At 34.8% G+C, this 11,666-nt stretch overlaps 3 protein-coding genes across 3 annotated transcripts; all 3 read right to left on the reverse strand.

Moving 5' to 3' along the window:
* Positions 1-939: 939 nt before the first annotated feature.
* Positions 940-1,921, reverse strand: LOC147948305 (uncharacterized). Its single transcript, XM_087466167.1, has 2 exons — positions 1,909-1,921; positions 940-1,799 (listed from the first exon to the last, which is right to left on the reverse strand). Exons 1-2 carry the CDS (start codon positions 1,919-1,921, stop codon positions 940-942), a joined length of 873 nt encoding a protein of 290 aa, XP_087322293.1.
* Positions 1,922-2,291: 370 nt separating this feature from the next.
* Positions 2,292-3,616, reverse strand: LOC104722751 (xyloglucan endotransglucosylase/hydrolase protein 20-like). The gene is made up of 3 exons (XM_010440976.3): positions 3,282-3,616; positions 2,988-3,181; positions 2,292-2,878 (listed from the first exon to the last, which is right to left on the reverse strand). The coding sequence occupies exons 1-3, from the start codon at positions 3,561-3,563 to the stop codon at positions 2,506-2,508; spliced, it is 849 nt and encodes a 282-aa protein (XP_010439278.1). The 5' UTR covers positions 3,564-3,616; the 3' UTR covers positions 2,292-2,505.
* A 2,290-nt stretch (positions 3,617-5,906) lies between these two features.
* LOC104722742 (multiple C2 domain and transmembrane region protein 2-like) lies at positions 5,907-10,789 on the reverse strand. Its single transcript, XM_010440965.3, has 2 exons — positions 8,529-10,789; positions 5,907-7,130 (listed from the first exon to the last, which is right to left on the reverse strand). The coding sequence occupies exons 1-2, from the start codon at positions 10,695-10,697 to the stop codon at positions 6,168-6,170; spliced, it is 3,132 nt and encodes a 1,043-aa protein (XP_010439267.3). The 5' UTR covers positions 10,698-10,789; the 3' UTR covers positions 5,907-6,167.
* Positions 10,790-11,666: the final 877 nt, after the last annotated feature.

Below are 11,666 nucleotides of genomic sequence, written 5' to 3' on the forward strand. Positions count from 1 at the left end.
AATAATTTTTTTTTTCTTGTCACAATGATTCTCATCAACTTTATCTTGAACTTTTTGATCTTTCGTTGTGTTGTATTCATATGGTGATTAGAACTATGGTCCATATTATTCATGTGTTCTAGTTTGATCTCTGAGCAAGTGAACATAGATGATAAGGGAATCCTTTTTCAGCTGAAGAGTGGCTGATGAGTCAATAGAAACTACTATGGAATGTATGGCATGCCTATGCAAAAGAAAATGATGATGTACAGAATGTATGATACAAGATGTTTGATAGCTTAAGTGCAAACATGTTGTGTGACTACTATATGACATTATGATTGCGTGCTCGATTCTTCAGTTGTTGTTGTAGACGGTAGGCGCGATCACCCTAATCGAGTAACTTGTTTACTCAAGCCTCTTTTAATGGATGCACGTAAGGTTGAGGTTAATGGGTATCGCAAAGAATGTTCATTATAGTGCTATTTTATTACTATTATTTAAGATGATTGTTTTTCAGTACTATTTTTTAGAAGCTTAAAAGACGTATTTGTTATTGGGGCATTTTCAAAAATACTATTATTTCTATGTCATTTTTCAAAATTATTCTTTTATGTTGTCTATTTTCAAAAATATCACTTTTAAAATTCTAAATGATTAAATGCTAAACACTAAACTCCAAATATTAGACTCTATCCCCTTAAATATATTATAATAAAGAACTCAAACCTAAAAAAAAATTCTAAAAATTAATTTAACACATTGCAATTGTATAAAATAAGGCAAAAATGAAATGTTCAAAAAAATGACATATTTTTTTTTTTGATAAGAATGTAAATATTCATATTAATGAAAAGTTTGAGGTTTACAAAAGAGCCACCTATAATGTTTGTAACCTTGCCAAAAAAGAAATAAAAAAAAAGGGTTACAAAAAACGTTGAGTGTCAATCAACTAAAAGATTATCGAATCCAAAGTGCCATGAGCGTCCTGAAATGCTTTCGGGATTCTCTGGCGTCAATGGTGTTGCGGATCTCCATCACAATCTCCTGAAAAACAGCAGTAGGAGAAAACGAAACCTGGTTATGAAGAATATTGTTCCTAAGTTTCCGGAGGTGATACACCACAGCTTGACAAACAAGCTTCCGGAGGATTGGTGGAGCTGAGTCCGATTTAATCTTTTTACAGGCGAGGAGTGATGGCCAGGTATGAAAAACCAGTGGACGCAGCCGAAGATGAGACTGAACCCTCGACCACACCTGTTCGCTGAACGGGCACCGTAAGAAGAGGTGAACATGAGACTCATCAGAGGTCGAACAGAGACAACAAGAGGTAGGGGTGGAAATACCCCAGGCGTGAAGTCTATCGCGGGTTGGCAGTCGATGCAGATATGCAACCCACATTGTGAAGACGTGCTTAGGCGTGGCTCCTTTAAACCAGATCGATGATGACCAATCCTTAATATTGGATCTCTCGCAGATACAGTCCCAGGTGTTTGCTATGTGGAAGTTTGGAAGCTTTTGATTTTGAATGACCCACTTGTAGCAGTCGATACCAGCATCATGCCTGAGTGAAGGGAACATGTCAAGGAAGGAATGCAGCTCACGCTCCTGATCCGATCTTGGAGATGGCAAGTGCCAAATGTTTCCCTCGCATGCATCAGCCACAGAGAGTTGGGAAGAAATCCCAAACCGAACAGGTCCGTCATTACTAGTCAGGTTTATTAACAGACCAAAATGGCACCAAGCATCATACCAAAAGCTAGCACGCTCTCCATTGCCCAGGTCACACTTGATGAACGAGTGGGCTATAGGGCGAAGTGCTAGCAGAAATTTCCAGTTCCATGAATCATTTATAGAAACCTTAAGAGACCAGAAACTTTTACCTTTGATGCTAGAGACCAGAAGCTTTTACTTTTTACCTTAAGAGACCAGAATCATTCATAAAAATGATATTTTTGAAATGAAATATCTCAAAAGTAGCATTTCTAAAAAATTCTCTTTGTTATTGGACTTTTCCAAGAAATGTTAACTTTTAAGACATCAATAATATGTCACACCTTCGGTTTTGATCTCCGGTTCTCTATACTTCAGTATGACACTTCGAATATACTACTATATTGTAGTATTTAAAAACTGATCAACCTAAGGAATTATATTTTCATTAAAAAAAACCACTCATGCCTTTTTGTCAATATCCAAATTTTGGGTCAACTAGCTCATATCATATAAATTAAAACCAATATTGCATTTATTTAATTTTCATATTTTAATGTTACAATTGTAAAAGACACTTTACGAATATCAAAAGGTAATTGAAGCAAGTAAATAGTTAACTTAAATGCAAATCACACATACAAATAATATATAAATGAAACAACTGAAAAAGAAGACAAAAAAAAACTTACTAATAGAGAAGTAATATTCGTGTAGCGTGACTACTTATCTATTACAAAATTATAAATAAAGATCATTTAGGTTACAAAAACAATGCCACATGACTTATTCGCAAATCAAACAATCAGTAGTTTAACTGCACTCTGGAGGAGCACCTTGAGGAAACCTTTTTTTATCGGTGCAATAGTTGTAGACCATGTACTTTCTTTGTGCCCATTTCACTCTATTCTTTCCTTTGAAATCAAGTACTTGAGTGAACCATGGGGAATTCGCAGAGCATGATGATTTCCCATTAGCCCATACACATGCATCCACATTATAGTTTCTGTAGAAAGCGGTGAAAGGAGCTTTTGACCAGTCTGTTTTCTCTAATCCTCCCCTTGTGGCCCAATGCTCGGCTTCCCATAGGCTTGCATAAAGCCTCATTGGTTGGTGCTTTGGGAATGGAACTCCAACAGACTCAGAATTCTTGAATTCTCTAATCGGAATACCATCTATCGTAAAACTAAGAAAGGTTCAACAAAAAAAAAAAAAGTTACGTTCATGATCCAAAAATATAAGATGATACGATGTGCAAGCTAAGGGGTTGAACTCCATTTAAAGAATGCACTTACATGACCCGTTGGGGATTCCATACGATGCAATAAGTGTGAAAGTGAACAGTTGGGTCAAACCATAGATGAAACTGTTGTTCTTTATCTCCTGTGCCTTTCGTGTAAACATTTGTATGAAGAGTATATGGATGACCACTTATGTTACCCAAGAACTCAAAATCTATCTCATCCCACGTAGTTCCAGGAGATTTCAGCTACACAAAGACATCATAGCAAATTGTAGTCTAAATATACAAAATCTGGTAAATAGCCAAAAATGGCAAAAAAATGCTTTGACATTTATATTTTACTTACATAGAATGTTGTAACTGTTCCAGCAGAGTTACCAGGTACAAGTTTCATTTGAACCTCGACTTTGCCATAAAGAAACTCCTGATGGGACTGGAAACCGGAACCAGAGAATTTGTCGAGCGAAAGAGAAAGAAGATTTCCGGTATTGTCGAGAATCTTTCCACGGCCATCACCCCAATGTATTTGAACGTCTTTGTGAAAGCTACCAGCACAGACGCTCACATATTGTGCCGCAAAGAGATAGACAACCAAGAACGCTAAACATCTACCATAAAAAGATATCATTTAGTTGATTTTTGAAAGAGTAGTTTATACTCTCTTAGATGGATGGGTGTGATGAGAAAATGGATGTAAGGGACGTTACTATATATAGGCTTTTGAAAAAGAAAAGAGAGAGAGATATAGTTCTAGCTAGTGGGGTTGATAATATATTCATTCTTTGATATTTTATTGGTTATTTTAAAGTGAAACAAGAAAATATATTTCCATTATCAAAATACAAATCGAGAAACACTAATAAAATGGTTTGTCGCGTTTTTAATAATGACATTAACTATATCTTAGTTTTGTAAATTGTAATCAGACCCACCTATACTCGTAAAATGGTAACATACAACATGCAACTATGAGCGCCCTATGGATTGTTTTATACTTTCCGACTACTTTGACCATATATCATATTTATATGGAAAGCATGATTCATTTAGATATTTTATTTCCGAAATTTTGTCGGTCAAAACTTAATGTCCGATTTCAGTCCTTACAATTTCCTCCAAATCATTTGAATTAGCAAACTACTGATCGTACAAAAATACATTTGAATTAGCAAACTATATGTAAGAATATAAATAGGTTAGTTGTATCAGATATATAGTTCTATAAACATCTACCATCAAATTACTTATTTTTCCTATACATCATCCAATGGTCTAAATATAATATTTTATACCTTGAAAAAATCAAACACTTTTTTTAGCAACAAATCAAAATATTAAGTCAAACGAGCCAATTGGAGAAGAGGAGGGAATTGTTACATACGTAATCACATGCGGTTGAGTACGAGCTTGAGAATCAAGATCAACGAGAATCTTGAGAATTCCTCCATATCCACCTTGATGTCTTCGAGATAAGCTGAGAACGCCGGCCAGTCGGACGGTGAAAACACCATCTTCACCAAATCTGAACAGTCTGTCCAAAAAGCCACATCTCTAAAGTTATGTCCTAGCATACATTACAAAGCTCAAACAAAGACTTTGACCTCAGCGTGGTGAGAGGCTATATCGAAAATTAGAAATGCCCATAAGCAAAAAAATTAAATTTTAATTAACCAAAAATAATGATCATATTTCACAATATTTAAATTCATTTGCTTCATCTGAAAAACGTAACTAAATAAAGTAAGCCAAAGAAACCGTTGCATATTTTGGAAAACTCAACTTCTCGACTTGTATAGCATCTAACTTTTTTGGGTTTTACGTCCTTTCTTTCTGTGTTAAGAGTTTCATTAATTTGAGATGTCTATCGTTTTTTATTTACAATTCTGTTAAGGTTATGAAATCAATGAGGATAAGTAGCACTAATCGTTTTTATTTTACTAGCTGTGTTGAAAAGCTTTGTTGGATGCGATCATATCAGCACTAATGCACTGGATCCCATCAGAACTCCGTAATTAAGCGTGTTTGGACGAGAATAATATTAGAATGGATGAACTCTGGGGAAGCCTGCCTCATGTTTCATTCAAGATATTGACAAACAGATAAGAGACCAATTCCTCGCTATTGACCTTCTGAGGGATAGACACTATGACAACGGTCTAATCACTTGGCTAGGGACAAGATATTGATCTTATACATTTATTTGAACTCTGTTTAAGACCATCAAAATCTTGAAGCACCAGTTGTATAAACGTATTTTTGTTTTTAAATATAATTTAACATTGCATTAAAAAAAGAAACAAAAAAAAGAGCTTTGTTGTGTTCTCCCGCTACGTTACCCACCTACTCGGTGAGTATCCATCCTATGGTTTTTGCAAACTTGCAATACTTGCCGACTATTTTGACCATTAATCATTCTTATTAAGAAAGCATTATTCGTTTTAGATATTTGATTTGCAAAATTTTGTCGGTAAAATCTTTAAAGGTCTCCACTACTCTCTTCCTAATCATTCTATGTATTATCTATTATATTTCTGTATAAAAATATATAACAAGTTTCAAACATTCTTTTTTAAGTTTTAATCAACAAACATATATCAGGAACAAACAAACAAAAGATAGTGTTATTATCTTATCCTAAAACTAGAAAACGAATACACATATAACCAGAATTCAGACATATGCACATATCTATGTTAAAACTTGTAAAAAAGTAATGACATAGTATATAGTAGAATTGTGTACGTAGCGGATATATTTTGCAAAACACCTACTGCAATGCATTATATTAGAAATATATATATCTGATTGCAGTTCATTTTGAATAAAATAAAATAAAAATAAAAGGCCAACTAGTTTTAAGATTTTTTTTGTGGTTCAAAAGCTATAGTCTGATTTTTGATAAATCGATAGTCTGATATAGGAGACACTCTTTTTTGTAGTTCAAAGCAAATAGCAATAGTCTGATAAAATAAAAATAAAAATAAAAAGCCTTCATATTCGTTTCATATTTAAACTCTGAGTTTATCTTTGGTTATTGTTTTACGTACAAACCTGACATTGTTTGTTTCGTAGGAAAAGACTAAAATACAAGATTGCATGCTTCTATGACGTGTACAATATTATCATTTTTTTTTTTGGGAACTTTTCTGTTCGTAACATTACATATTGTATATTGAGTGGAAACAAAATGTTTAACAAAGTCATTTATTTGTAACACAAGAAAGAGTTTAGGTCAAAGAAGACTGTCTGTACGAGACGGTAATCTCTTGAAGAAGTTACTTGGCAGAGAAGGTAACTTGCTTCTAAACTTTGGGTGTCTTAGATAGTATAGCCCACTAGCCAGTGATATTGCTTTGAACGGCATTGCGTAAAGGACCACCGATGCAGCCAAGCAGAACAAGATGAAAAGGCTTGTAGCCCTGGGGTCTCGCCAGCTCAAAAGTGACTGAATTCTCTCTCCCTGGGCTGCAATGTCTCCAACAACAGTCTGAATCCTACCTGCCACGCTTCTGAGCCGGTCATACCTCAGCCGCACCAATTCTTGTGACCGAGACGTTGGGAATGTGTCAAACTCTTCATCGAGCTCATCAGGGCCAACAGCCTCGGCCCATGAGAGTTTCATATCCATGTGAGGAGGGTGTCTCGGCCTGGATCTGAAGTTCCACAATCCGATGAAGAACATGTAGAGAAATATGGTGGGCAAAATCAGTTCAGGGTACATGACCAAAATGAAGAACAATACATTGACCAGAACCGAAGTAACTGGGTATCTCCAGTTGCAAACATCTTCAAGCCACTTCCCGACCAAGAAATAACCAGAGAGAAGCGACATTATGCGGAAAAAGTTGGCTTTGCTTCTCCTCATGCTCCATAGATGAGAGTCTACATCCAACATGTACTCGACGACCTCTTTCCTAAGTGGCGGCTCAGCTCGACCAAGGCGGGTTGCAACAATGTTCATGGCTTGGTATCTTAAGCCGTCTACTTGGTTGACCGTGAAAGGGAAAAGATAGTGCATTTTTGGGAGAAGCGGGTGGCCATAGTTGTAGATGATGTTGGCTAATGATAGGGTCGTAAACCGGACAGATATTTGTAGGTCGCCTGTTTTTTTGAGGCCGTGAGGTTGAAGAACAAGAAGCGGAAATGAATGTGTGTAGATCTTGTGAGCCTCTAGTGTAGACAGCCTAATACGAACCTGTTCCAAGGGTTTCGAACTCACAAAGTTAGAAGTGAAACATATATAATGCATCTCTACGTATGACTGGTAGGGGTGGCCATAATAACCAAACTGAGCTAAAATGCTACTCGTATATATTAAAAACAAAAACGAAACCCAATTTTAAACTATACTAGATTTTAACCTAGTACACCGCGTCCATATAATTTTATTATTATTATTATTATATTTTATATTGTATTTGTTTGTTAAATATTGGATGTTTTCCAAATAAAAGAATAATTAAATTTCTCAACCGTTTATACGGCTAAATATTTATATTAATTTTTTAACCCGCAATATATATGACCATTTGTTTGTTATATTTAGTTCTTTTTTTAGTGTTTGAGATTCTATTTTGATTTTTAATTATTATAACCAAAAATAAGGGATCTAAAGTTATTTATATGCTATGATTAAGTCACATTTTTCCTAATAATTTAATTATTTTACATAGTCTTAATTAAATCAACTTAATTTTTATATGTCAAATATTCTAATATTATAGTGTTGACAAATAATAAAATGAGGATTTAAACCGTGTTAGCATAAATTTAATAATATTTTATTAATTTCAGCATGTCATTTTTATAACCCATCTACTATATAACCATATTATATAGTATTTAAAAAAAATTTAATTTTACATATTCGTAATATTTTAAAATTTTATTAAGTTTATATATATTAATTATAATATTTAAATAAACGTGAATCGAAGTTCTTCTTATGTTAAGAATCAAAGTTCACAGGTTTTGAAAAATAAAATATGAATCAAATTGTTGTTTTCTTTGTTTGCAAAAGATTCAAAGATAGAATATCGTCAATATACAATAGAAGATGTGATTAAATATATCATAATTTCTGTTTCCATATTGATTATGCTTTATTTTTTTTTTTTGAAATGGTATGTAAAATATTTAGGAACAAAATATGAAGTAACGCTATTTTTGGAAAGTTTTTAAGGATTAACTTTGTAAATAAGTTTTTAAATATGTACAAATTAATAAAAGGGTAGAATCCAAAATGTACTTCAAAAAAAAAAAAATATATATATATATATATATATATATATATATATATATAGTTAGCCACAAAAAAATAAATAAACCAAATGGAAACTGAATAAGTTAATTTTAAAATTATTAAATTGTAATAAATTCTATACTAGGAAGTCATATATATATATACTTAAAAATTATAATTTTTTTTTTTACTTATTTGTATCTTTATTACTAAGATTTTGCTTAAAATCATTTTGAAATAACCAAAAAAAATAAAAATAAATAAATAAATCAGTTCTCCTAGAAGAAGTAAACGGTGAAAAGGTTAATAGCTAGTTTCCACCCTGAGATTATATAAACAGAAAGAAATTACCTTTCCAATTCTTGCATCTTTAGAATCTGCAGTTCCGGAGTGTGCTGAACCCAAATGACTATTGTCGAAAACTCCTAGAGTGATGACAGTACAAGGATCATAAACTTCCCATGTGTACTGCTCGTTCCATCTAGGACTTAATGTATCAAGAATGGTTCTGGTTCTCACCCACTTTTGTCCGTACTTAGCCACACAATAAGCGTTTGTGCTTCCTCTACCATCTTTCAGTTTCATCGGCACCAACCCTTTTGCTCCAAGAATCCCAATCTCTAACATTCCCACCGGCTGCTTCCACAGCTGTCTAGCTGTAGGTCTTGTGTCGCTTATGTACATTGTTGACTCGTCCATCACATGGTAGCCTCCTTCAAGACAGATACGTAGGTGAATCCGGCTCGAGAACTTATGTTCCTTTCTTCTTGATTCTGGCTCAAGAACTCCGGTACCGTACTTATCAAGATTGAACCAACGGGACTGGACTGGACGGTGGTCTAACCGCTTCTCGAACACGTTCATTGGAAGGCTGATCTTGCCAATCACTTCATCTTTCGACGTGTGAACACGGTCTTCCACAGAGATCACTAGCTGCTCTTCAAAAGGCTCAGCAACTACAAAGACAAGATCTTCATTCCAGAGTGGATTTGTCGTCTTCATGGGACATATGTTGGTCTTGAGGGTTTGCATTCCGACATTAGCTTTGACGAAAACATCAGGAAGCCGGTTTCTGTCACTTGGGATCATGTCTTGAGCTTCGATAACATTGACTCTTAAGTACCATAGCTTAGGAGACACATATACCTTAGACCGGATGTTGAAAACGCCTTCTCCATGAACAGAAGCAGAGTCGGCATGCCATGCTTCAGGAAAAGCTTCATCTGCTTGAGTTCCCATCCACACAGCAAGCATTATCTCTCCTCGTACTACTTTGCCATCTCCTCTCCAGTCTTCTAATCGATACCACTGCGGAGCCAATGGGCTGTTTGGTGGAACCCTTGTTGGGATCTCGTTCAGATCAAACACTACCTTCCCAAGAATGTCATCTCGACCTAGCGTTTCCTTGTCCTTCACGTAAACTTCAAGAACTGATGATTGAATCCTTTCTTTGGTAAAAGCAAAAACTTGGTTCCATTCAGGAAGAGTTGTCTTCCTATCAAAATGTTTTGTTCTTCCCTTGTAGTTCCCAAGCTTGACCTCCACGTAAGGATCACATCCGCCAGTGATTGAACCAGGTGGAAGTTCTTTAGCTCTGACAACTCGAACATAGAGATAAAACATCTGTTCCACAAGATCGTAAGTGCCCGTAAATCTCTCACCAACACCAACATTTGGGTTTGGCCATCTCTCTCCAAGATCCAGGTTCATGTCTTTCACCTTAAAGTCATCTAGGTCAGTGTCACCATATGACTGCAAGTGGTTGGTGTTTTGAGGGAGAAGCTGGTTGGCTCCACGAGATTTCGGTTTCTTGGCTTCATGTGGGGTTTCACGAGACCGCAGACGAATGGAATGCGTTGGTGCTGGCCGAGACAAAACTTCTTGTCTATGTAGTTTCTGAACTGGTTCGTTAATTTCTTCAATCTTTTTTCTTTCCACACACTCGCTGGCCGAATCAGTAAGATCTTCTTGGTCTGCTGATGCAAAACTCTCTCGAGAGTCTTCTGTTTCAGAGCCAGTAGAATCTTCTTCTGTTCCAGAGGCAGACACTTGCGTTGGGCTAGTGTAAGGTTTAGTAGGAAGAGGAGGGGGAGGAGGAGGAAAGGTTTGGTCTTGCTCGGATGATGAAATGTAGAATTTGAGACCAATCTCACCTTTAACAGAAGAGAGAAGCCATTTCTTATCCAACGTGAAGCGCTGGTACACTTGGTCGTCCTTGTAAACAATGTTACAGAGAGGAATCTTGACTCTGCCCAGGAAACTTCGACCGGGTACTGGTCTTCTTTCGTGGTAAACAGAGACTTCAATGTGTTGATTGTGATGGCTTACCACACTTTGGTCGTAATCGAAGTAGAGTTTCTGGTTCCAGACAGGGTTAAGGCTTTTGGGTACAGTTCTGGTTTTGCTTAACTGGTTAAGGAAATCAACTTCTACAAAAGGACTTGCTGAGCCTTGGCCATCTCTGGGCATAAGATATTGAGCATCAACCACGTGCACGACCAGTTTTTTGATGTTCCTCATTGTGGGTTTCTTGGTTTCTTGGGATGCAAGGGAGATTTAAAAGGGAAAGAATCTTGAGAGAAACCTAATTGTGGAAGAAAGGTATTTATTCTGATTTAACTAAGCACGAAAGAAGCTTGTTTATAAGCTGAAGTAAAGAATGTGATTATGAAGAAGCTGCTTTTGTCTCTCATTGAGCTACAAGTTTTTGTAGGATTCTTTTTCTTTTTTTTTTTATCCTTTAGAGGAAGATGAATTCGGACGAAAAGTATAAAAAGCTACAAATGATTTACAAGTCGAGCAAATGCGGGGAAAAGGCTTTTTATCAATTTTTACTTCTATGTAAAGCTCAAAGCAAACAATCTTTTTCATAATTTATTTATTGCATAAAAAGGTTTATTTTATATGTGTATCAGGTTTAAATGCTCTTAAAAAAAATTGCATCTCTTAATATATATATATATATATATTATATATATATATATATTACATCAGTTAGTGTAATCGATGTTAATCATAATAACTTAAATACAAAAAAATTAGTTTTGGATTAGGAGAAAACCTGAAAACTAGCTAGTTACAAAAGTCGTTTTGAAAATGTGAAACAATATTTTTGTAAAAGCAACTCTAAAACGGCACTCTTCGTGAAACGTATGGATTATTAAAAAAAAAGTATGCCAATTTAATTATTCCGAAAGTTAAACATTTTTAGTTGAATATTAAAATTATCATCATTTATTTTATTTTATATTTCATAGTTTAATGTTTATATAATTTGGATCCAGTTATAATGGTAAAATGGTAGTGAATATATTACAGCAAAATATATTATTTTCAATCTCTAAATGAACAAAAAGAAGTTCTTCAAATTTTTATATGTTATAAAATAGTTAACTTATTTAGTTAAAAATCCTCAAATCCTCTCGAAAATTTTAGTGTATTTTTAATAAGAATATATATATATATATATATATATATATATGCATATAC

Source organism: Camelina sativa, chromosome 2 (genome assembly GCF_030686135.1).
Source record: "Camelina sativa cultivar CO46 ecotype springtype chromosome 2, ASM3068613v1".
NCBI lineage: Eukaryota > Viridiplantae > Streptophyta > Magnoliopsida > Brassicales > Brassicaceae > Camelina > Camelina sativa.

Excerpts from the sequence above, each read along its gene's own strand:
- LOC104722742 (XM_010440965.3), bottom strand. The coding sequence starts at position 10,697 with ATGAGGAACATCAAAAAACTGGTCGTGCACGTGGTTGATGCTCAATAT. Across the intron at positions 7,131-8,528 it reads AAGATGCAAGAATTGGAAAG|GTTCGTATTAGGCTGTCTAC; the intron begins GTAATTTCTTTC and ends CCCTTGGAACAG.
- LOC104722751 (XM_010440976.3), bottom strand. The coding sequence starts at position 3,563 with ATGATATCTTTTTATGGTAGATGTTTAGCGTTCTTGGTTGTCTATCTC. Across the intron at positions 3,182-3,281 it reads GAACAGTTACAACATTCTAT|CTGAAATCTCCTGGAACTAC; the intron begins GTAAGTAAAATA and ends GTCTTTGTGTAG. Across the intron at positions 2,879-2,987 it reads TGGAATCCCCAACGGGTCAT|TTTTACGATAGATGGTATTC; the intron begins GTAAGTGCATTC and ends AACCTTTCTTAG.